This window comes from Mustela nivalis (assembly GCF_964662115.1).
Source record: "Mustela nivalis genome assembly, chromosome: 2".
NCBI lineage: Eukaryota > Metazoa > Chordata > Mammalia > Carnivora > Mustelidae > Mustela > Mustela nivalis.
In genome coordinates, this window is record NC_139021.1 from 77,488,167 (window position 1) to 77,513,307 (window position 25,141).

Below are 25,141 nucleotides of genomic sequence, written 5' to 3' on the forward strand. Positions count from 1 at the left end.
GTAGTCTACCTTCCGACTTCAGATTTTAAGCACCTCCACATTCTCAGGGAGTACGAAGTCTTGGAAACTAAATTACTTGTACTGTTGATGAAGTGTTCTAGAATGTTGTTTTTCCTGACTTAATATGTCAAAAAAAAAAAAAAAAGGGAAAGAAAAAACTCAAGTTAACTTTGTGAATAAAAATGCAGGCCTTAAAGAAAGATCTGCTTCAAAGCCAACAGTCCCACCGGAAGAAGCTGAGCCATACCCGTGGCTGGAGGATCAGGTTCCCGAGGACTCAGGTAAGCTCTCCTCCACCTCCGACCAGATGTGCTTCCGGCTGCCGGCTGTGCCGCGGGCTGTTTCCAGAAGGCTGCTTTACCCATAATTTGTGTCACAATGTTTACGGGAATATGATGTATTTTTTTCTCCTTCTCTTCTGAGATTTTGGAGTAAACTTAATGTTTTCTGGTAAAAATTTACACAGGATAATTTTAATTTGGGGGAATCAAGAACCGAAGGCACAGAGGAGCAGTTAGGAACTGAATGCCGGGCTTCTCCGGTTCCAGAACTTCTTGCAGTGAAAACAGTCAGACATGCAGTGTACACAAGTGTCGTCATTGACTGTTCCCTGATGTAACAGAGGCCTACTGGGCTCCCAGTCTTTCTAATAGGAGGGTCCCCTTTCTCCATCAGAGACTTCCCAGACCCCCACATAATGCTGTGGAGGCCCGTTGTATATCCACATGAGTTCATAGATAAACTCAGTTATCTCCTTAGTCGCCCAAGGGCCTGTGACCCACAGAAGGAAGATTCCTAAAATCTGTGAATAAATTATTGGCAAATGAAATTCAAATCTATTACTCTCATTTCCTGTTTGTGCTGTGCTATGTATTGCAAAGTGCAATTTAATTTGCTGCAAGTCTTCCCTTTACCTAATCATTCTCCCAAATTTGGTTTCATTTTGCCACCTATTGGAAGGGTTTGGTATGACACTACATATTTACTGGCAACTCCAGTACTCTAATTTTATTATCACTGTATGAATATTTGATTTTCTTTTCTCCCTTTTAAGATCCCTGTGCTGCTCTGATGTTTTTATTTGTTCAAAACATAATCCTGGAATTTACTCTCTCCCTCCCGATCCTTTAGAATACCACAACTCAAGCAAAAGAGCTACTTTAAAAAAAAAAAAAAGTCTTATAATTAAATGTGTATTTGGATTTAGCATCTCCATTGCACTAAATGTTACGTTGAACTAAATAAATTTATAATTTAAAAATCTTCTTTTCCAAAGGTAATAACTCACTCTGAAATGTGCCATTTGTTTCTGTTCTCCTTTTTAAAAATTTTTCTTAATACTACTCTACATTTAACTGATAACTTGTCCTTCTGAATCCATCAGTTTATTATCAACTCATATCCTTTCAACTTCTTTGCAATGTTTGGTGTAGTTTAAATGTTGCCTTTCAACCTTTCTACTATCTAGATTTTTGGCTTCTTTCTTTTCTCTATCTGTCCTACAAACCCAGGTACATACCTTTCATTACAACACAGTAAAGTAAACCCTCTCTTGGTCCCTACAGAACTTTGTATCTGCCCTCCAGTCCCCGGCACTGTAGTAGCCAGATTTTTGAAACAATCTACAATAGCTTTCTTCACCTTATGTTCCACCCAGTTTTTAACTCACTACAGTCTAGCTTCTGCCTGTACTAACCCTCCCCAGAGGAAAGGAGGAACATCACAGAATCATGGAAGGATGAAACAGCATGGTGGACTCCCCAAGTTCAAAGCCAGGGCTAGTAGCAGGTGATTCTGGAGAGGCATGGGAGCAGGTCTTGATTGTGGAGGTCTTCTGTTCTGTTCTGAGGAGCTTAGATTTTCATCTCTGTTCGGGCAGAGGGAGCTATTAGAGGGTTAAGCAAAGGAGCAGAGTGCCATCCACTCTAGTTACCAATATTAGATTCTCTGTGGATGGTGCTGTCAGCACTCGTGAAACTAGGAATTGGTTAGGAAGCTGTCATGGGCATTGTGAGAGCCAAGGAGGGAAGAACAGAGATTGGCAGGCTCTTCTGTAATTATATGCAAATACATATAAACGTGGTTTGTGCCATATAACCATCTATAAAAATAGAAGGTACTTTCTGTGCTTCAGGAATGGTTTGGTAATGTGATTAGGCTTAACAGGCTCTTAAACTTTTTCCTACCTGAAGCAGTTCAAAGGAGTTTACTCTGTTTTTGTCATCGAGGATTTAACACGTCAGGGTAACCAACTGATGTCATTGGCATTGCTTCCAGTGACAGCACACATGATACTGAGTCTAGCGCTACTTCAATTTACTGAACATGGATGTTTGTTAAAGAAAATTTATCACAGTGTCACTGTCATTATAGCTTCTTATTTGTTGCGCCACATTTCAACAAACCCCGTAATCCGATAAGCAGCACAGTGTTGTCGGAATGTCGTTAACTGATAGTGTTGACTTTTGTAATTTATATCTCTTGCAATCCGGCGGGATCTGGCGGATGGGCTTCTCCAAAGCTGGAAGGATTGCCAGTTTTCATGTGGGGTCTTCTCAGTTCTGACCCTCTCAGTCCTCACACCAGCTAGGGGGCCCTTTCTCCTGACTGTCAGGGAAGACAGTGACTGGTCATGCCCTTTCATGTATATTGGCCTCATCTTCCACATTTTAATCTTTGTTTCCCAGTACTTCCCTCCTGAAAGCTTTGCCCATCCCTTTTTCTTTATTCTATCATGATTGTGAATTTTGTTAATTAGAAAACATGTAATTTTGCTCTGTGAGATGTTTGCTAAACATTTATATATTCTGTCAAAATAAAACCAATCTTAAATATTTACTGTGTTTGCCAACTTATAAAAAGGGCGCAAACGAATATGAAAAGGTGGCGTAGTTGATGAACCAAATATATTCACTGAAATGTGTGTACCTGGATGTCATGTTTCATGTTCTTCATTAATACGAGATATTTTTCTACTTAGTTATGTTTTGTAATCATTTTAGGACCTCGGAATATTGAAGATGAAGTAGAAGAACAAATTCAGCCCCTTCTCCATGAGTCAGTCTACACAGAACATGGTATGAATTAAAACCTATTTTCTCATGCATTGCTTGCTCAAATTGCTTGCTCACTAATTACATGAAGTGACTTTGACATGGTTTTTAAATTTAAGTCATAACTGGGTGGTTTTTTTTAATTATTGGAGACAGGTATTTCTGAGAGAGCACTGGTCTCATTTTATCTTCTGCCTTAATGCTAAGGAACTTCTCACATAGGTTTAATAAAGAAATGGTAGGAATAAATAAGAAGAAATGAGTTAAGACCAATGATACATCAAGAACAGATGGCAAGAACAGGGAAGAGGAAAGTAGAACACAACCAGGCAAGCTGTAATGGGCTATCGGGCTGCTGTCGACCGCCGAACCTGCTGCATACTTGGTTGGTGGCCAGAGCAAAAAGTACATCAGTCATATTACCAGGGAGGAAATGAACAAGCTATCTACATAGAGAATATAAAACATTTCCCCAAATCTTACATCTAAAGCATTTCTTACATGCAGTTCTGTACAGAGAATATTAAATTATACTTTAGAAACCCACACGTTAAGATTTTATGAGCCTATTTCTTGAAACACCCCTTGATAAAAGCAGAGCGTATAACCCCAAGATGTGACTCACAAAGGGATTTTGAAGAAGGCAGAGCACATGGTAGCCTGATATGCCTAATGGTTTGATGTCAGCTGAAGAGAGTCCTAAAGGAAAAAATTATGTTTCTTAAAAACAACTGGGGCTCTCTATCATTGAAATTGCTTTAGCAGGCATGCTAAACCATCTTCCTCAGTCCTGGGTGTTTGGATGTTATGTGTAAAACATCCTGTCCATCTCTGTCTGTGCCTGCTGGGGAGACTGTCTGCAGCTGAGCTGGGGGTTTTTGCCATTCGCTCTCTGGGGTCTAGGAGCCCGTGTCTGTGCATTACTGGCTTTTCTACTCAGCCAGGAGAGCTGCTGCTTCTGAGCATGTGACTCCCCCTCTGGGCAAGCCCGGGCTTTCCCTTCCTACATCTTTGGTTCAACTCTAACCTAACATAAGGATGATGCAGTCTAAATAAATCAGGGATTTCAGTATGATGAGGACAGTGCTGTAACAGTGAACTGTAATGGCTCTGTGTGGGCCTTGCATAGACGTTGGCATTAGCAAAGGCTTCCCCAAAGAGGTGATTTTCTGACTTAATAGCTGAAGGACTTAATACGTGAAGGTCGTGCTTTGCCAGGTGGGTGTTGTTCGTGGAGGGTCCCAAGCAAAAGGCCCAAGCCCAGAGGAAAAGAAGATCCGAGAGTAGTTCAGAGTGGTCGGCCAGTGGAGTACCTAGGTGGAGAGTGATTGGCAAAGGGTGTTTGTACTTGATTCACAAAGGAATCGGAGCCCCTGGAGGGCACTAGGAAGCACTGTGCCGTCTGTCTGCCTGTGAACAGGAGCGGAGGAAGCGTGCTGCGGGAAAAGGAGATGGGGGCCCTACTGGTGATCTGAATGGGTCAGGATGGTCGGTCGGACCAAAGTTAGCCAAGGTGGGGAGAGAGAAGCGTGGGACGATATGGTAGACATTTGGATGGGTGGGTGTAGGAAGCCAGACAGAAGGGGGAGGAATCAAGTCTAGCATGCCTGGGTTTCTGGCCGCAAGCCTTCCTCTTGGACTTACTCTCTTCTTTACTTAGAAATTCACAGAGGCCATGGATTTAAATGTAATTTGTGTTGCTTCCGAGTATATATCTGCAGCCCTATGTCCTCTGAGCTCCTGGCTTATCCAACTGTCTGTTGATCTCCATTTGCATGTATTTTTATGGGCATCTCAGACTCAAAATGGGCTTAAACACAATTCTCGATTCCTTTGCATTTCAAAGCTCTCCCCCACCCCCTAAAATTTTACTTTTATTCTACTCTTTTATATTTAGTCATGGTCTGACCCCTACTTAGTAGCTTAAGCTAAAAACTGGGAGTTTCCTTATTTTTCTCTCTCCTCCTGTTGCCTCATACGGGACCGATGGGCAAGTCCCTCCAGCTTGGCCTCCAGCATGCATCTGGACCGCAGTGTGGCAGCATCACTGTCCCCTTCTGTATGATGGCTACAGAGGCATCCAGTTGGGTCTGTGTTTGATATGCCTGTTCTTTTTCTTTTTCTCCTCTCAGTCAGTTTCCTCCAGTGCAGATGCTCTCTTTTCCTTGTGATTGCCAAGTTTGTCTGCCTCAGGACCTTCGTACCTGCTCTATCTCTGGCTGGTGTGTGTGTGTTTTCCGGTCAAAACATGGCCTCCCTGAGTACCATCTCTGTGGTAGAGTCTGGCCGCACGTTCTGCACTTCATCGTGGTGTTTCAGGGCCTGTAGCTATCATGTACTAGCTGTGTGGCTTTAGCCAAGTTCCTCAAGGTCCTTGTCCTTCAAAGGGGGATGATAGTACCTACTTCCTAGGGTTACTATAATGGCCGAAGAGGGCTTGGCAGTGCCTCAGATGTAGTCAGCCATCAGGGAACTGTTTTACTGGGCTGTCACTGACAGAGCAAGGGAGACTCAGGTAAAGCATGACGTTTGGTTGCTTTCCCTACTGAAAACAGGGACTTTCCATTAAGTAGCGGTGGCCAAGAATTAAATCCTGCTCATGTGAAAACCATGAAGTTCCCCTGGATAACATAAGAGTAAGGAAAAAAGAATATGGAAGAGGGAGTGTGGTAAAATCAGGGACAGGAGTTAGAATTGGTGGTTGGTTTGCGGATTAGCTGAAAACCTGAAATGAGGAGAAACAATGTAGCAGGCTGTGACTGAAAGAAAACAAATAAATAGTGTGGCCATAAATGGGCCCACACAGTTCAGTACCAGCAGAGGACATTGCTACGCCGTACTAAAGGTGAGGGAAGGAAGCCTTCCTGCAGTGTTTGAGGAGAGTTCAGTGGCAGCAGAAATAGCAATAACCTGATAATGATGATGATGATGATGATGACAACAAGAATAACATAAAACAGTAACACCTAAGTGGTTACTGTGGTCTAGGCAGTTGTCCAAGTGCTTTATTTATTTATTTTTTTTAAGATTTTATTTATTTATTTGACAGAGATCACAGGTAGGCAGAGAGGCAGGCAGAGAGAGTGAAAGGGAAGCAGGCTTCCTGCCGAGCAGAGAGCCCAATGTGGGACTCGATCCCAGGACCCTGAGATCATGACCTGAACCGAAGGCAGCGGCTTAAACCACTGAGCCACTCAGGCGCCCCTGTCCAAGTGCTTTAAATCTCACAACAATGCTATAAGTAGGGAGTCCTATTATTTTCTCTCTTTTTTTTTTAAGGTTTTATTTATTGGACAGAGATTGCAAGTAGGCAGAGAGGCAGGCAGAGAGAGGAGGAAGCAGGCTCCCCGTGGAGCAGAGAGCCCGATGCAGGACTTGATCCCAGGACCTTGGGATCATGACCTGAGCCGAAGGCAGAGGCTTTTAATCCACTGAGCCACCCAGGCGCCCTACTATTTCCTTTTTATGGGAGAAAATTCTTTGGCACAAAGTAGTTATGTAACTTCTCTGGGGTGTCACAGCTGATGTGGAAAAACTAGATCTGGAGCCACACACTGGAGACCCCACACTCCTGAGCCCTTTATGGCCCTGTGAACATAGCTAAGTTACTTATGTTGCTTGGCTGGAGTGTTATATGTATAAGACATACTCTGCTTGAAGCCACATCAGGTTACTGCTGGGAGAGTTTCTTATACCACGACGACAGGCTAAACCATATCGCAGCGGGATAAGTAGCTTATCCAGCATCTACACAAACAAAGCAGAACAGCTCAGGAGATCATAAAAGTTCGTCTCAGAAGAGAAGAATAGGCATTTCTGTGTAACTTACAGGCTCCACATAGCAACCGTTAGATGCAAAGTATAGCACATGTGACCTCATGCAGATGACCTAGCATACAGGGGTGTTTGGCCGTTCTTTGCAAGAGAGCATTTTATAGAGTTACTTAAGATTGGTATGTGGAGGGGAGCCTGGGTGGCTCAGTGGGTTAAAGCCTCTGCCTTCGGTTCAGGTCATGGTCCCAGGGTCTTGGGATTGAGCCCCACATCAGGATCTCTGCTCAGCAGGGAGCCTGCTTTCCCTTCTCTCTCTGGCTGCCTCTCTGCCTACTTGTGATCTCTCTCTCTCTCTCTCTGTCAAATAAATAAATAAAATATTAAAAAAAAAAAAAAAAGATTGGTATGTGGAGTTTTAGACCAGTTCTCAGTGAGCGGTCCCAAGGTGATCTTCTCTCTAACCTGGTGATAATTGAAGAGGCAAATACATTAGCAATTAGGAATTCCTTTATTCATTCCTTAAATACTTACTGAGCATTTCTTATGGCTAAGCAAGGCCCTGGGTGCTGGGCATACATAGTAAGTAAATATATGAGGTCCCTGTGCTTGGTGAGTTCATGTTCTAGTGAGAGAAGGCCTTTGCCCCCTTCAGGTGGACTAGCACTTGACCAGAGTGAGGACAGAGGCTCAGAGCGGGCAACAGTATGTGCGATGGCCCAGATGAGGGGCAGGGAGTGCCCAGCAGCAGGAGCGGGTATGTGGCAGCCCTTCGGAAGAGGCTTACACGTCCGTGTTAGCTGCTGCCTCTGGGCCCTTGGTGTGGACTCGTGTGACTTTGTTCATTGTGACCATTCAAGGAGACGATGATGTGCAACAAGAAGAGGCTGGACAAGCAAGAGAACCACAACTGGAAGATGATGATTTCCTTGTAGGAAGTGATGCAGATGATAGATTTGAGCCCTTGGAGACCAGAACATTTCACGAAGGTAGGAAATGTCTTTTTGTTTCAGAATAAAACCCAGCAGTCACTTTGTAATTATGATTATTGAAGTCTTTCTTAAACACCTTTAAAACCAAAATTTAATTTTTAATCTGAAGTTTCTTTTTAAGTGGAAGCTGGGAAGTCCAATTAAAACTAATTTTTTTCCTAAAATAAATAGAAATCTTGATTTTGATTTAAAGCACTTAAAAAAAAAGATTTATTTATTCGTTTGACAGACAGAGATCACAAATAGGCAGAGAGGCAGGCAGAGAGAGGGGGGGAAGCAGGCTCCCTGCTGAGCAGAGATCCCGATGTGGGGCTCAATCTTAGGACCTCGGGATCACAGCCTGAGCTGAAGGCAGAGGTTTTAACCCACTGAGCCACCCAGGTGCCCCTCAAAGCACTTTTTTAAGGAATCAGAATATATAAAGTCCTTATAAAAATAGAAGGTAAGTGAAATTGCTTCTACTGTGCCTTTCTTCCTGGAGTGCCGTGTATCAGAAGAAATTCAGAAAATTGATGAAATATTTTATTTGGCAGTCTGTCACAAACGCTTGTTCTAATATGAACTCCATAGTCACAGTTTATAGAACACAGTTTTTAGCTTCTATGCCAGGCATTGACAACATTTTTCTTGGAAATAGCTTAGAGGGTCAATATTTTAGGCTTTGCAAACTATATGGCCTTTATTGAAACTACTCGGTTCTGCTGTCAATAGTGCAGAAGTTGCCTTAAATAATACCTACGTATTAGGTATATGTAGGTATAGGGATATGTATGGCCATGTTTCAGGAAAACTTTACGTACAAAAATCCTAGTTTGCTGATATCTGTTCTGTATCAGTGTCTTCCATTAAATGCTGGTTATTTAAAAATCCATTGAGTAGTTTACCTTGGATTATCTGCAGAAGGCAAGTTAGAGGTATAGTTATTCACTGTTGACCTATAGAGAGAAGGAATTTCTCTGATGAAGAAAACTTTTTTTCATATATTTTGTGTTTTGCTATGTTTTAATGTGTCACTACCATGAGTATTTATTTGAAGCCTTATTAAATGAGCACACATGCTTTGTTCTTATGGTATCTATTCTCCGATCTTTTTTAAGGTGGCCCTTAAGACTTTACTGAGCTGTTGAAAGATCCTTTTTTAACTTTTTAATTAATTTATTTTTAAAGTAAGATCTCTCCCCAATGTGGGGCTTTAACTCATGACCCTGAGATCAAGAGTCACGTGCTCTACCCACTGAGCCAGCCAGGTGCCCTGAAAGATTTTAATCCATAGGTTGTACTCTGATTAATGATGTTTTATTTAGAAAATAGAAGCATATAAATGACATATTTGTGTGGATATAATTTTATACCTAAAGTGAATACTACTGAAACATAGTTTGAGATGAGACTTTCATTTCTTAAGAGTAAAACTAAAGAAAAAGGTTGAGAGCATCCACACAAAATCAAGCATCTAGTCCATTATGTTCCACCATATAATAATCATTGGAGTCTATGGTTAGCTTGCATCAGGACCCATGCAACAACATGGCCCCACATGCCGCAGAGGATCTGGATAAGAGGTGGCTGGCAGGGTTTAAGGATTAGCTAAGCCTAAATCAAGTTTAGGCAAGTAGACAGGCAGAGAAACAAGCAGTAAATGAAATCCATAGCACCAATGAAAGCAGGAAGATTCAGAGTAATAAGGTCTTGGATTCAGAGAGGGAATTTTTTATGAATATGGGCCATGTAAGAGGTACTTGACATCCCTACAAATATTTTTCAACGTTGGATACAATTAAGATTGCCTAGAGAGCTTTTAAAAGCATGCTTTCAGTGAACCAGAGTGTTTCAGGGGGCGGTCTCTAGAATGGATCTTTGTGCCAGCTCCCTGGGTTCTATCACAGTGCAGCCGCGGTTCAGCAGGAGCATGGCCAGGCTGTTGATTTTTGCATGTGCCTCCCCTTGTGTTCTAGACTGCTGGGTGTGGACAGGCTAAGGTGTGCACCTCGATCCTCACAGCCCCAGGGGAATCAGGTGAAGGCATAGCACCTGTACAGGCTAAACATTGAGTGGAGAGGTAGCCTGGTCACAGCAAAATTGGTAAATGGTTGTTAAGACCTTTATTTAAAGCACAAAGGAGTAATGAAAAAGTAAAGTGTATCTCTTTTTCACAATATGTAGTTTATTGGAAAACTAAAAGCAAGAAACTCTTGATATATGAATGAATATATTTTAAAAAAAAACTTACATTCATGCTTATTGTTGAGAGTAGGAAATATACTTTTCCATAGAAATCATGTTCTCATCAATGGTTTGGTTTCCATACCAAACTACAAAATTGTATATAATGCATAATTTTCTATGAGAAATGTACACTCAGAATGTTTTTGAGCTTGTATATGAGTTCAGCTGCATTGTGCATTGACAATAGGCATTTCTAGACCAGCTTTAGAACTTGAGAACTTTGGGGCACCCGGGTGGTATAAGACTCTTGGATTTGGCTCAGGTCGTTATCTCAGGGTTGTGATCTCAGGGTCATGAGATCAAGCCTCATGTTGGCTCCATGCTCAGCACGGAGTCTGCTCTAGACTCTCTCTCTCCCTCTTCCTCTGCCCCTTCCCACTTGCTCTCTCTTCCTCTCTCTCTTCCTCTTTTCCCTTCTTTCTCTCAAACAAGTAAATAAATCTTAAAAAAACAAAAAACAAAACTTTAGACCTTTAGTTATCATGTATGTTACAGTCTCCCTGGGGAAAAAAATGTTTCTAATTTCTAAGTAAGGGATGCCGATTAAATGATTTCCACATTTTCCTGGTATTTCTTGCTCCCTCCTGTCTTCAGCCAAGCTGGGTCAGGAAGATTGACAGTTACTCAGAATTTTGGTATCTTAGGTACTGCTTACATAACACATTTCAGTTAAAACTCTCAAATAACTTGAAGCTTAACGAGTTTGCTATTTTTTGAGGTTAGGAGTTATAGATTGGGGGTAGGAAGAAATACTTCTGAAAAGTTTACAGATTGAGAATACCTTACTTTCTGACGTTGTCTTTAATTGGGACATAGATTCAGTGTGAACTTAAAAGTTGTTTATTGATAGTCTTCAGAAATTAAATTAAATTAATTCAGGTAGTTGTTAAATTAACAAGGTTCAGTGGAGTAGTGAGAATCCTGTGGCTGCAGCCTTTTGCTCTGGGGGGTCTGCGGGTTCAATTATGAACCCATTTACCTGTCAGCTCCCCGTCTTAGAAAGTCTCCTCTGTCTCTCCTTGTGTTCCCATCTATAGACTGTGCTTTTGCTCTAGACAGTAGGACACCATGCTGGAACGTGAAGTAGACCACGACAGCCCCTTTTCCAGGTCCAGCCCTGTCACTGGGTTCCCTGTTCAAGTCATCCTCTCATTAGTCCAGGCTCTGGGGGCATTGAGTGAGTCGAAAAGAATGAGGCATTTCTAAGTGTAGTTCTAGTAGAAGATAAAGTGTTTAGCAAAACAGTTAATGGATTTTTTTTATGTTTTATTTTAATAATTATTTGCTTTCAAAATAAAATCAATGACAAGCATAGATTCAGGATCTAAATCTATAGTATATATGCACACAACTTGATGAAAGTAGTAATGTTGATTTGGTGTTATTCTTTTCAGAAACTGAAGATAGTTACCCTGTAGAAGAGACAGGTGAGATTTAAACTTAATACTATTTTTTAATTAGAATGAGTCTCTTCCTATAAAGATCATCGTGAGAGAAAAAATTATCTATGGTTATCTATTAATATATTTTATGTCATAAAATATATAGAATATAGTTAATTATTATATATATAACTTAGATATATTATGTCATAATTTCATCTATATGTTTCTTTGTGAATATAGTTTTTGTGCTTTTGAAGTCCACTCCTGAAGATAAATACACTGTAATGGGATGGCTAGGCCAAGAGATACAGTAGAAGTACATGTTTGTAGTCTTAAATTACAAAGTCAAAGAAAGGTCAAAATTGTGTATTGTCGCTAGTCAGGCATCCTCAGAAGATATGGCCACACTGGAGATGGACATGTCATCTCTCAGTCAGCCTGTGTTGGCCAGTTTTTCTTCCAGTGCTAGAATAGATCCCTTTCTTTGTGCTTGAGGACCCCATGATATCCTTGGCTGACACGGAGGACCTATATCACTTCAACAAATGCTAGAATTGTATTGCGATCTGGGAGTACTCAGGTACTGGGTCCAAGGGTGAGGGGCTGGGGTGCGTCCCTTCCTCAGGCACGCTCTGCAGCAGGTGCTTGCTGAGTGGACGGGAGGAGGGCTCACCTGCCCCGCCGTCTCTGGTCTCTCTCTCTCTCTGTCTCTGTCTCATTAGTCTTTGGCTGAAATAGTTGAATTTGTATAATCTAAGTGAGACTATAGCCTCACCAGTTTGAGGCTCAGTTATAAACCCATTGATGATGGGGACTATCTCATTCATCTTTGTGTTCGGCATTTCCCAAAGTGAGTGCCTGGGTGACTATAAATGTGAGCATCATTATGATTTGATTTTACATTTCTGTCACTCCTGGATATTATGCTTTTCCTATTTTGTGTATCAAGTGCAATCCTTCTTGAGATAGATTTGTAATTTCTAATCATTTCTTAACTTACAGCTTCACAGGTTTATAATCAGGATATGGAAGAGATGATGTATGAGCAGGACAATCCAGGTTTGTGATATGTTTCGGTTTAAGGCACTGGCCAAGGCCATTCTACCCCAGGGTTAATGATTGACTCAGATTTGACAGAGTCCTCTTTACAATACTCACAGTCCTTTTTGGTTGCCCAGACATTTATAGAAATTCCTGAATATAGTTTAATATTACATAGAGGAATGAGGAAAAAAGGAGATGTATTTTTCAAACCACCACTGGGACTTTGCCCTTTGTAGATAGGATGCTGGGAAGGCAATTCGGGAATTGACGAGGTGGAGTGGTGTAGTGGAGTCTCACTCGTTCTGTTCCTTCCTGTCTTTGTGATTGAGAGAGCAAATTATGGACCTTTATTCAGCTTAAATTTTACTGAATGATAATGATAATATCTATCTCACCCACTGGTGAAAATTGGAATTAATTTGTAAATACTTCAGAATGGCATCTAGTAATGTATTTGGTTTTTTCACATTTGACAAAGGTGTATATGTTTTTCCTTTTAGATTCCATGGAGCCAGTAGTGGGTGATGATGAAAGAAGGTACCACGAAGCAGGTACTGAATGAATATTTTCATTAGACTGTAAACATTACTCAAGGCTTTATGGTTGTAATGCTATGCTAAAGTGATTTTTCTTTCAAGGGAGTCAGAGAAGGAATCCTAACACCTAATACAAGTCTTTTTGCTTTGTAACAAGATTTGATTATGAAAAGAGTATCAGGCTTTCATATTTTAGCTCATCTACACTGGCACCATGACAATACAGGATATTAATCCTTAATGCTACTTTTGCATATCTTACTTTATGCCAGCTTGAAGAATTTTTATGAAAATAATTTACTTGTCTAGTGTTTTTACTGTGTCTAGTGTTTTTGGGGCAGAGGTACCTATCACTGACCGCAGACACTGATATTTAAGAGAACATAATTCTGTATTTGAGATTAAGCTGTGTGTGTGTTTTTTTTTTTTTTTTTTTTAAGCTAAGCAGTTGCATAGAATGATCCGTTTAATACTGAGTTTTATGATCTTTTTTGCAGATGACCTTACATACCAGGACTATGATGAACCAGGTTTGAAAATGCTTCTCAACCTTAAGCCATCTACTTGTTTTAAGACTACTCATAGTTTTTAGAGTTATAGAGGGTAGTGTTTTAAGCTTCAAATACCGTAACTTAAAATCTCCAAATGAATGGGAGTTTTCAAAGAATTTACTTGGGGAGATTGGTTTCCTCCCCCATTGGTTTGGCCATTGACTAAGTAATTTCTTAAACTCTTTTCAAGTTGCCTTCAGAAGCAGCTAAAAATTATTCCTGAAAACGTGTCTCATTACTTTATAGTCTTAGCTCTCTTTCGACTAACATAATGTCTGATGCATAGAAAACTAGTGAAAGTTGAACTACTCTAGTTTCTTCTACAAAATAATCCCACTCTTAAAGGAGATGAGTCTACTAGCATAAAGAAAGGTACAAAAGAATTTCACTGCAGGCTTAAAAGTGGCATAAACAAAAGAGTTTGGGCATGTTTTTGGCATGAGTGGCACTAGATTCAGATTTGGGCATTTATATTTTCAGTTTGTTGCCAAAGCACTCCCTAGCCTGTTTTATTAAACTCCACAAAGTAGATTCTATTTTTTGAGACTTCCGAGATGAAAGAAATAAGGTTCGGAGAATGTAAGTGATTTGCATAAGATAATATGACTAAGAAATGATAAAGCCAATGGTATATCATTTTTATTCTGCCACCTTCATAGATGACTCTGTAAAAGGAACAGAGTCAGCTGAGCAGAACTTCGTGTGTGAAGCAAGAAGGATGGAGAAATGTATAGTGCTTGAGTCAGATATAGAGGACTTTACAGGCTGATGGTTTGGAGGCTTGACATTCAAATAGGAGCAATATGGAGTCCTGACTCTCAAGAAATATATGGTCTCATGACAGTTGGTGGTTCTCAATTGAAGAAAATTAGGACTGGCTGTGTATAAGCCTGATATGCTAATTTATTAAGCACATGTATTTAAGATTTAAGGCCCTACGAAGATGACCAGTCACAGTGGCTATCTCTAATGGAGTATGAATGATGCCATTGGAAGCATCCTGCATTCTTTAAGAATTTTAAGAATTAGTTTCTTTAAGAATTTTAATTTTAATTAAATTTTAATAAATTTTAAATAGATTTTAATAAAATTTAATTAATAATTATTTAATTTAAGAATTAGATTCTTTAAGAACTAGTTCTTTAAGAACTAATATTTTTATAAGAAATTAAATAACTTGGCCAGTATGATTGGATCTAGATTTTCTTTTCAGTTTCAAATTTAAAGGAGAGAATAGAAATTTGGAAATAAAAGTTGTATGTAGAGATGAGATACTTTTCTCATTTCTGCCACTCATTATAGTGTTTGTCTAAATGTGCTAGGAAGAACATGTTTGGAAGGCAGTTTGCAGACTAGATCCAGAGAACCTTAAAATCAAACTGGAAAGAAGTGCAAAATTAGATACTGTGTTAAAAAAGATGTTATAAAAATAAGTGTGTTTTCATAGGCAGAGAATCAGAATAAGCACAGTTTAACATGTTAAAAAAGAGTAATAAAGTAGGACCTAAGGGGTCATCAAGATTTGAGACACTTTGAATCGTAAGATTTTGAGATACCCTAGATTACCTTGCTATAAAACCTGAACTTTTTCAAACAAAAGGGGTTTGATAGACGTATTAATAGGATTATTCACAGTGTTCTAACAAGATACATTTGCGGCATTCAGGAACCAACTAGGGAAGCCAAGTGAACATATGTAAGTGAGTTGTAAGTAGGGTGAAAACAAAACCATTTTTCAGTAGGTCAACAGAATATATTCCGTATTAAACTCCCTACATCTAGAACGTGGAAAACGTGGCTTTTTAAAGCTATGGAGGGAACCAGCTTTCCACATTGAAAATTAGAAAGCATTAAGCCTACATTGGATATACCTAGGATATGACAGTACCAGCTTACCTTCTGATCGATTTATTCATATAATGCATACATATTAACTACTTTATGTCTAAAACAGGACTGGAGCAGTTCTAATGAGGAACACACACAGTTTGATCACACAAGTAACTTCAATTGTGTTTACTTGAAATTGTACTAAGTGCTGGTGAGAACAAGGACAGTGTGTAACAAGAGCATATAGTGAAGAGACCTACCTAGTTTGTGGACCAGGGAAGGCTTCCCTGAAGTTAGAAGGGAAGATTAGAGCCATTGACAAGGCAAGGGGAAGGTGGGCGGAATGTCGTAAGAAGCCTCTGAGGTGCGAAGATGTGTCTGGAGGGCTGGCAGTCTCATCTGGGCTGAGATTGCACTGTGTCTGGGGTCCAGAGGATACCTAGAGTTAGTCTGGCATATTCACCTACCCTCAGGGCATTGTTTAAGGCACTACAAAATCAGATGTGTGTTTTGTAAAGATTGATCGGTCTGACATGTAGCATATAGACTGGAGAGAGACAGGAGTGGATATGGGGAGACCAGTTAGTTTAGTGCCATTATTCCAATCTGATCTTGCCCTGGGTCCCATCTCTGCCTAAAGAGCAATCAGAGGAGATGAGTTTCAGCAAAGGGATGTTCAGCTGAGTCCCATGCTGCTGAGGACCCACGCGAGGTGGGCACTGAACACATGCATTGCATCTAGTATGACAGTGGCCCCCTGGTGACCTTGGCCGGAGCTGTTGTCAGGGGACACAGATGAAGGTGGACAGAGATAAAGTAGTTTTAAACCAGGGTGGTGGCAGTAAAGGGAAGCGGACAAGATAAGAAATGTAAGGAGAAAAAATTGACGGGGCATGATGTGTGGGTGTAGCTGGGGCGAGAGCAAGGTGCCTTTGATGGATGATGGTGCTTTTCCCCTAAGGCAGGACTGGAAAACAGGAAAGGGCCAAGAGGCTGTGAGTCCAGTCTGTACATGTTGACAGTGTCTGTCGTGACATCCAGGGGGATAGGTAATAACCTAGTTGGTGGTGCCTGGATCTCAGCCGAGAACTCGCATTCGTGGCTGTGAGTTTGGGAGTGGTGAGTCTGTACAAGATAATTGAAGCCAAAGTCTGAGATCACTTATGCAGGGAGGACAGTGTAGGGGTATGGGAGGCTCTGTGGCTGGCCTTCGATGAAAGCCAACATTTCGTGCCTGGTAGGACTAAGACAGGTGAAGAAGAAGATTGAGAAGGAGAAAGGAAGAAATGAAAGGAGAACACAGTCACACTGAAGTGTTTAAGGGAGGAGCTGCTGGGAGCACTAACTCGGTGAGGTGGAGCTCGTCCATTAGATGGAATGAGGTGGTCTCTGAGGAGTCTTGGCAGGGGTGAGTCAGGGCCACAAGCAGATGGCAGTGTTTGGGGAAGGAAGTGAGGGGTGAGATAGCAAATGTGAATGACTCTCTGAAGAAATGCGATTGTGAAATGGAGGGGAGAGTTGGGGCAAGGGGAAGTAGGCTCAAGAAAGGGCTTTTTTTCTTTAAGTTGGTAGAGTCTTGAGCAGGTTTAAATACAACAGAGTTCAAAGTGACAGTGAGCAAAAACGTGCTGCTCCTCTCTCTTACCAGTACCACCAGAAGGACAGAAGATGATGGATTAAAATTGTCTTTTACTCTACCCAGCACTGGGAATTAGTATCTGAAATATAGTTGTTGCTCAAAAAATTTTCTTTATTAAATGATTATAAAGATTACACTGATAACTGTGGTAAGAAAATAAGAAAGCTCGCTCGAAGTGAACCAGAAAATTTGAGGCATTTTGGAGAGAATGGAAAAAGCTGGGATTGGGTTGACCAAGAAAGATGTGTGACCCAGCTGAGCCCAAAAGAAGAGACCAGAGCCTCCTTTGCAGCAAAGCAAAGGGAAATCGGGCAGTGGGTTCATGGCCTGCCAGCTGAACCCTCACTCTGAGGGGCTGGCACCGGGAGTGTTTGCCTCCAGGTGGAAGATCAGAGAGTTGTTACCTAAACAAACAGAGAATCTGCCTGGTGAAAGCCCAGAATCCTCCCCCACAGACATGAAAGATAGAAAAGGGAAATTCAGTGCCACCAGGAACTAAACATATTTTGGATCCTGGTAACCAGTAATTGGGGAAGAACCTTAATTTTTCCCATTTTACATGAAGAAAGCATTTTTAAAATGGGAGAAATTAAGGTTCTTCCCCATCTCCTATGGCTAAAAGGTGGCCGACCTGGACTTTGAATCTGTGTTTGACTCCACACCAGGCTCTTTCCTATCCTGCTCTATAGCCTGCCACTTGCCAGTGACTAAGTCCCAGGGGTTCAAGGATGAATTAGACATTGTCTCTGCTCATAAAATCATACAGGGAATGTTGTGTCACAGTGAGTTATGTAGCCCTAAAGGATTATTTTTTGTGTGTATTTTCTAGTATACGAACCTTCGGAAAATGAAGGTCTAGAAAGTTCAGGTAAGCTTTTTCTCTAAATGGGTGTTTCCTGTGAGTCAGCCCCCCCCCTTGTATTTATTAAAACTCAGATAACTTGTGGGACAAAGACAGATGTAGGCAGAAATACAAGACATTTTCCAGTCTCCAAGGAGGTAATTGCATATTGTCAATATATTCTTTTCCTTGTACTTGTGTTATGAGTTTTATGTCATTAGGGATGATGTCAGCCTATTTGAAGTATACTTTGAATATAATTTAGGAATTAAAGTTGATATGCTAATATAAAGAGTTATGAGTCTCCATAAGAAGGCCCTAGTCTAAAAAGAGCCAAATTTAGTTACCTTAGTAGAGATAAGTTAATTTAGGAATCTAGTGTGAGTTAATGTAAAATGTGTTTGGTTTTTTTTTTAGATAATGCTGTAGAAGATTCAAACACAATTTTAGAAGGTAAGTTAATTTTATAGAGATAGTTTTACTTTTTGTATTAAAATTATGTTCACACATTCAGCAGATATGTATTAGACACTTTGGTGTCTGTAGGATGCTTGGGGCTAGGAGGGAGAGCGTGAAGACGATGGCTAAGATTTCTGGTTTCCTTGGGGTTGGCATTCTCGTGGTCCGACATGATGAAGTAACTACAGATTATGAAAAGTGCAATAACATAAAACCAGGATAGTCCAATAGCAAATAACTGGTTATAGCAAGGCTCTTCAGCGAGGGTGGTTTTGTCAGACAGGGTTAGCCTTGGGCAGGGATGGGTTGAAAGTTGGGTTCTTTATGTTGTGGTTCAGCTAGACAGACTATTTTTGAAAGTGAAGGGATTGTTCCAAAACAGGTATTGCCTATATTACATGGTGGTGCTTCGACAGCATGTAGAGTTACAGAGATCCTAACCGCCTGCAGTATTCTTTCACATATGTTATTTTGGTTGTTCCTCACAGTGGACACTGAAAGGTAGAGCAATTTATTGCGGGTTTTTGTTTTTGTTTTGTTTTATGGCTAAGCTGGTATTCAACCCAGACTTGGGCCTACAGTGGACTCTGGGGTCCATGGGCTTTAACGGCAGGAAGTTGCCACAGGGAACAAGTAATATGGCATTTGCTCTTTGTGTTACTCTTAGAATTCATTGCTGAGCCACTCATTGTCAGTTTTTAGGTTAAAGGTTGTTGCTTCTGAGCTTGGTTAGGCAGAATATTTAATAGTACTTGAGTGAAATGGGAGAAGATGGGGAGGAGTGAGGGAATGTGGGGATCCCATAATTGCCCTCATTTTCCACTTAGCTGCTGACAAGAGACTCTTCCACAGCTACTGTGACTACTGCACACACGTAAATTTATCTCATGTAGCAGACTAGATAGTGTTCATATTTTCTCCTACCTCCCGTGACTCAGTTGTCTTTGAATAATATAGCCAAGTCTGTTTTTTTATTCAGTCAGAGTCAGAAAAGAGAAACCCCCCATCCCTAGGAAGAACTTTATCCAACCCATCCCACATATATTGTTTTATATAAGAGGCGGAACGTTACAATTATGCATTTGGCCCTGCCTTTCCTGTATTTGAAGTAGTTTTTCCAAAGACTTTTCCAAAGTCACCATTATATCCTCTACAGGCATTTTGATAAGCCAGTAGAGGATATAGTGGAGACTGCTAAGGAAATTCTTTTTGCAGGGCAGTGGGGCTCTGGACTGTGTGCTGTTAGCCCTCTCTGTAGTTTCTGTGCTTCTGTGTTTGGAACCTGAGTGGTCGGTGAGAATGGACTCATCATCTTCACATGCCCTCTAACCTTCTCATGCCCACTGTTCCTTGACTTGGCTCAATGTATCAAAATATAGTTGGATTCCCACACCAGCAATGACAGTGTCATCATTGACACTTCCTTCATCTCTGTAGCTAATCAATCCCAAGTATTGCTGAATGGGCTTCCAAAACATTTCTCAAATCCCTTCTTTCCTCTGTGGCTCTGGTGATCTAGTTCAGCCCTCATCACCTTCCTGGACAGCAGTGATAGCCTTCTAGCCCATCTTCTCAACTAGATACTTGTCTCCTTCATATCCACCTGTCATGATAGCATTAGGGTGATCTATTCAAAAGTAGAGGTTAGGCTGTATCAGCCCTGTGCCTGAACCCTCTTTACCGCCCTATCTGTGTCAGGAAGGTTACTTTCTGTTTATAGGCAACAGAAAACTAAACTTGAATTGGTTTAAGCGTTAAAGATTCAGCTGACCGATCAGTTGTGAACTTGGAAGACCTAGTGAGGAATTTGAATTATAGTCCAGGTGCAGTTGGAATCTGGGAAAAATACTTAAATGAAGTATGGCATAATTCGACTTATTTTAAGGAATTACTTTCACTCCTAATTAGAAAATGGATTAGATGGGGGCAAGAATGGAGGCAGGGACCACCCTGTAAGGAAATGTTTGGGTGCCAATCCAGGAAGTGATCATGGTGGCCTGGAGTAATGTCGTGGCTGTGAAAATGGAGGGGCAAGTTTTGAATTTGAGATATATTTTTGAATTATAACTGATGGACCTTTCTGATGGTTGTGAAGTAAAGAGAAATAAAGGGAGACTTTGCTTTGGTTTGAATAACTATCAAATGATGGGGCTGTTTACCAACTGTGGGATGGTGGTAAAAGTAGGATCTAGAGTAAACTGGTTTATGGGAGAAAACCAAGGCTTCATATTAGATATTTAAGTTTGGGAGTGTGGGGCGTCTGGGTGGCTCAGTGGGTTAAGCCACTGCCTTCGGCTCAGGTCATGATCTCAGGGTCCTGGGATCGAGTCCCGCATCGGGCTCTCTGCTCAGCAGGGAGCCTGTTTCCCTCTCTCTCTCTGCCTACCTCTCCGTCTACTTGTGATTTCTCTCTGTCAAATAAATAAATAAAATCTTTAAGTTTGGGAGTGGTGCAGGATTCCCAGGTGGAGGTATTAAGTAGGGTGTTGGGTGTGCCAATGATATGAGCTAGATGGGTGAGACCTGAGACTGATGTGTTTGGGAACCATCATCATGAAGGTAGGATTTGAAGTCTGTACTGAAGTGGGTTTAAAAAGTCCTGGAGTAAAGAAAATCAGTCTGTGCTGATATAATAAGTTTACTGTTTCCTTTAAAAAAATCCTCCCATTATATCATTGCCAAAATGAATTTCAGGTGAGTCTGTTAAATGTACACTTTTTAAGAATAAAACTAAATTGAAATTTTGAATTTCAGATTGAAAATTTGCTTTATCTTGAAATAATAATAAGGCTTTCTTAGTATAACATCAGTGATGGAAATAATAATGTGATTAATACTTTATGATGAACACAAGTTTTTTAGACTTAAAATGACAAGTAAAAGACATTCTGAGAAAAAATATTGGTAAGGGTGATACAGTGCTAGTAGTTCTCTAACTTACTAAGAATGAGATCAGTAGGCAAACCTTAACAAGCTGTTCATAACAGAGAAACCGAGTTGTTCATAGCACTGCCACTAAAACAATGAAATATGCTAGAATATTCATTGAGATTAGTGGGAATAGGTGAATTTTTTTTTCCTTTTTCCTTTTATGTAAAAAATATTTCCAAATCTTCCATTTGGGTATGTATTATTCTTAAAATTAGAAGCAAATTAATTTAAGAAGAAAAATGGTTAAATAGCTGCATAAATATATGAGTTTTAGAAAATGCTATAAAAATTCTTCCTTTTGACCTAAGTCTGTTCCAAGTCTTCAGGAGCAAAAGGAAAACTGATGTAATCTTATCTCTAGATTAAGGTAATGTTCAATGGGTTGTTAGATATGAAGATCTTAAAATGTGATATAATTTGATAGATGGAATCAGATCAGTATATTATTATACCATTATTTGATAAGGTCTGTCTGCGGTCTCTTTAGATGCAAATGGGTTGAAGTGGCCAGGGAAGAAGGCAAGATGTTTAAAAAGTCATATCCTTACTTTTGGCCGGTCTTAGAATATGTTATCTTGAAAATTATTTTTCAGAAACTTTATTAAGGATAGTAATTAACTTTTATGACTCTCTTTCAGTTTCTTTGTGTTGTTTCATTCATGTTGCATTTAGGGTTGTGTATTAAAAACTTTTTTAACAAGATACTTTAGACCTCTTTCCTCAGCTCTCTTATCAAGTCTGATGCAAAATTGTGGTGAAGACCAGGGTTTTAGTTCATATCTCCTTTGCACAGGCAATGTGTTTTGGTCATGGTTAGTCAGTTAGGCAGATATGGAAAGCCTGTTTTACAGCACACTTGAGAAGTATACAACATTTTGCAAAGTTATGGCTAACTCTTCTTTGTTGTAATAGTGTGAAAACCTAATGTTTTTGTCATCATTGCAGTCGTATCCCAGAAATGTCTGTAAAAATAATCACTGTAACTTAAATACAATCTGTGTTTGAAACACTGGTCAGCAGTATGTAATGTATTGTAATTTTCTTATTTTAGAAGCGCACATGCCCCCTGCTGAAGAACAACAGGAAGTACCACTAGGTATGACATTTTTTGGTTGAATCCTTTCCTTTTCTGTTTTAACTTAAAATGTACTGTTGATAGTCACAGTGGCTGTAGGAAGTCACTAGTCTATGAAGGGTAAAAGTCCTGAGAGAAGGATTAATTGTACTTCAATTTAAAGAGAAAATTGTCTGTGTTTTGATCAGTTGAGCCAAAGTAAAGGAAAATACATGTCAGATTCAGTCAATCCCTGTTTGCTGAGCTAGGAGGTGAGGAGCAGTAATAAAGTACCATGTGATTTTGGCCATTATAGATGGTGGTAATAGTAGTTAGGTGGGGTTCCCCCCCCTTTTTTAACTGATAAGCTAATTGATGATGGAATCTGATTTGCCTTAAAATGAGTTTAGTAGTGCATAATTTAGTGACTTGAGTTTTCTAGTTCCCCATTCCCATGAGGGCATCGTAGTGCCCTGGGCCTCGTTAGTACCAGAAGTCTTTGTTTCCAGCTCACTGGGTTAATCCATTTCTGCACTTTTCCCTCCCCTCTGCCACATGTCCCTCTTACAGCAGTGAATTTAGGGAATGGGGACATCATTTCAACCAAGGCCTGTGTTTTCAAATGGCATTTTAGAGATGACATTAACTCTACCTGCAACCAGAAATAACATACAAACCTCCTGTTCTCATAGTGGGAAACATGTTTTATCAAGAGGGGAATTTCCAGTACCTCTATCCCAACTAGGCCAAGTGTATTTCCTTTGTTTCTGTATTTTATTTCCATTTTCTTTCTTTTTGTGTCACTTAATGGTTGAATTATTGCTCCTATTTTTTAGACGCTTAATGTGAATTTTGTGGCAATGATATGCATTACTCTTTTTGAGTCTGTAGAAATAATAACTGCCAAAACCTATTAAATAATAAATTTCAAGGAAAAAAAATAACTTTTATAATCAAAGAATATTTTTAGTTGTATACCCCAGCTCATCTTTGCCTGTTTCACGTTGGGATGTTTTAGGTTTTGGTGATTGTTATACCACATACGTTTTTAGTCATCTGTACAAATGCTTAAAAGAACTGGGTTGTTGGTATTATAATGTGAATGAGAATGGAATTCCATGGAGAACTGGGACTTTTACATGATGGATACTGCGCAGGTGCGTGTATTTTGTGTTTAGGAAAGGTGCGCAGAGCAGGGGGAGCTGCTGATTCTATCCTGCCTTATAATTTCTTCTTTCTTGTTGAGTGGTGCTTTCCAGAGGGCCTCGTTTCTGTCTTGAGGAGGCAGAGCATGTTACTGAATTAGCATTTTGATTACTGTCCTGTACTTTAAAGAAATTGTCTTATAAGTATTTTTTAAAATAATGAGTTTTTACAACATTGGCCTTTTTCTAGTTACAGTTCATATTTTTTAATATTGACCTGACTTTAGCGAAGGCATAAAAATAATACTGTTTTCTGGCCAGAAATTTCTGTGCTTTTTTTCCCCATGTTTTATAAGCTGAGTGCAAGAATTTCCTTGCAACATAAATATAAAATACCCAGTGGTTCGGGTGCTGGAAGGAGGTGCTATTTTAGAGGAGGTATTTAACAACCGAAGCACATAAAAATGAAGATTTGCTAAATATGTGTACTCACTGAAATATGATAAGCTCCCAATAAATAAATGGTGACTGTGGCTATTTTTGTTTAGTAATTAATTAGCCTGATCTCCGAGGTGAATCAAGAGAAGTTAAATCCTGAAAGACCTGCTCAGGAAGTTATAACCTATAATTTGGTGTCATAAAAATTGGATTAACCCGCTGCCCAGTTACAGTGCGACCTTTCCAGAAGAGACTGTGAGGCCAAGAGTTAGCAATATGTATTTTTAATGATTGCGCTTGCTTTGCTTATTTCCCATTATTTTCATAGACTTAGTTTATATTACAACCTCTTTTATTCAGTGTTATAAAAGAATAATCGTTGAAACTCTGTATTCGTGATCTTCATGTACAATAAGCCAACTGCTCTTTTAAGTGCTTAACATCTGTGGGATGACAGAAACTGCAGGAACACTGATGATAGGGCCTGTCTCCCCCAACTTTGCAATGCTCCTTAACTTCCAATCTTGAAAGTCTGTTATTCAGGGGAAATGTTAATGGAGGACCTCTGCAACATGCTAGCTCTTAGTGCACTTTACTCTGGCCCTTGGGATCTTAAGTGATGATTACTTTGCCTTCCCTGGTCATTCCAAGACTAGGTTATACTGCCTTAATATTGCTTATCAAAGTTCGCAATAATATATTTATTGGCCGGGCTCTAACCCCGCAGGGCGGGGACTGTCTTAGTTCACCATTGTATTGACCCACACACTAGGGACAGGGAATGTGACCCTTTAGGAAGTAGTAAGCATTCTGTAGGAGTTCTTCTAAGCACATTCCATGAATTAACTCATTTAAGATTTCTGGTTGCCTAAGAGGTAGACATGCTGTTATCTCCATGTTACAGATGAGAAAACTGAGACACTACGAAGCTGATGTGAGAGCCAATGGGTGGCAGAACGGACGCTGCCCCTTGCCTGTTGGCTCCAGAATTCAGACTCTGGGTCTCTGTGCTCTAGAGGACTTTTCATAAGGGAAGGCCTAAGGGCTGATGAGTTCTGAGAGCTGTTCTGATGTGATAAAGATAGAGCTGTCATCTTATTCAGCGTCTTTCCCTTACTCTACGTTAGTACTTCAGCTAGGACCCAGAAGTGTGGAATATTAAGATTTATGGTAGAAAGTCAGTTGACCAGTAGCTTGAATTTTGTCATCTTTTCTTTATATTTGTAAATTTATAAGTGCTTTGCTC

At 40.2% G+C, this 25,141-nt stretch overlaps 1 protein-coding gene across 3 annotated transcripts in view; it reads left to right on the top strand.

Moving 5' to 3' along the window:
• ASPH (aspartate beta-hydroxylase) overlaps positions 1–25,141 on the top strand; it is a 224,029-nt gene that overhangs the window by 75,426 nt on the left and 123,462 nt on the right. For all 3 annotated transcript variants that reach the window (XM_082719000.1, XM_082719001.1, XM_082719002.1), the window contains 9 exons: positions 189–281; positions 3,003–3,077; positions 7,685–7,813; positions 11,437–11,469; positions 12,430–12,486; positions 12,972–13,022; positions 13,505–13,537; positions 18,286–18,321; positions 22,310–22,354. In XM_082719000.1, coding sequence (XP_082575126.1) covers positions 189–281; positions 3,003–3,077; positions 7,685–7,813; positions 11,437–11,469; positions 12,430–12,486; positions 12,972–13,022; positions 13,505–13,537; positions 18,286–18,321; positions 22,310–22,354 — 552 coding nt within the window. The remainder of the gene's footprint in view (positions 1–188; positions 282–3,002; positions 3,078–7,684; positions 7,814–11,436; positions 11,470–12,429; positions 12,487–12,971; positions 13,023–13,504; positions 13,538–18,285; positions 18,322–22,309; positions 22,355–25,141) is intronic.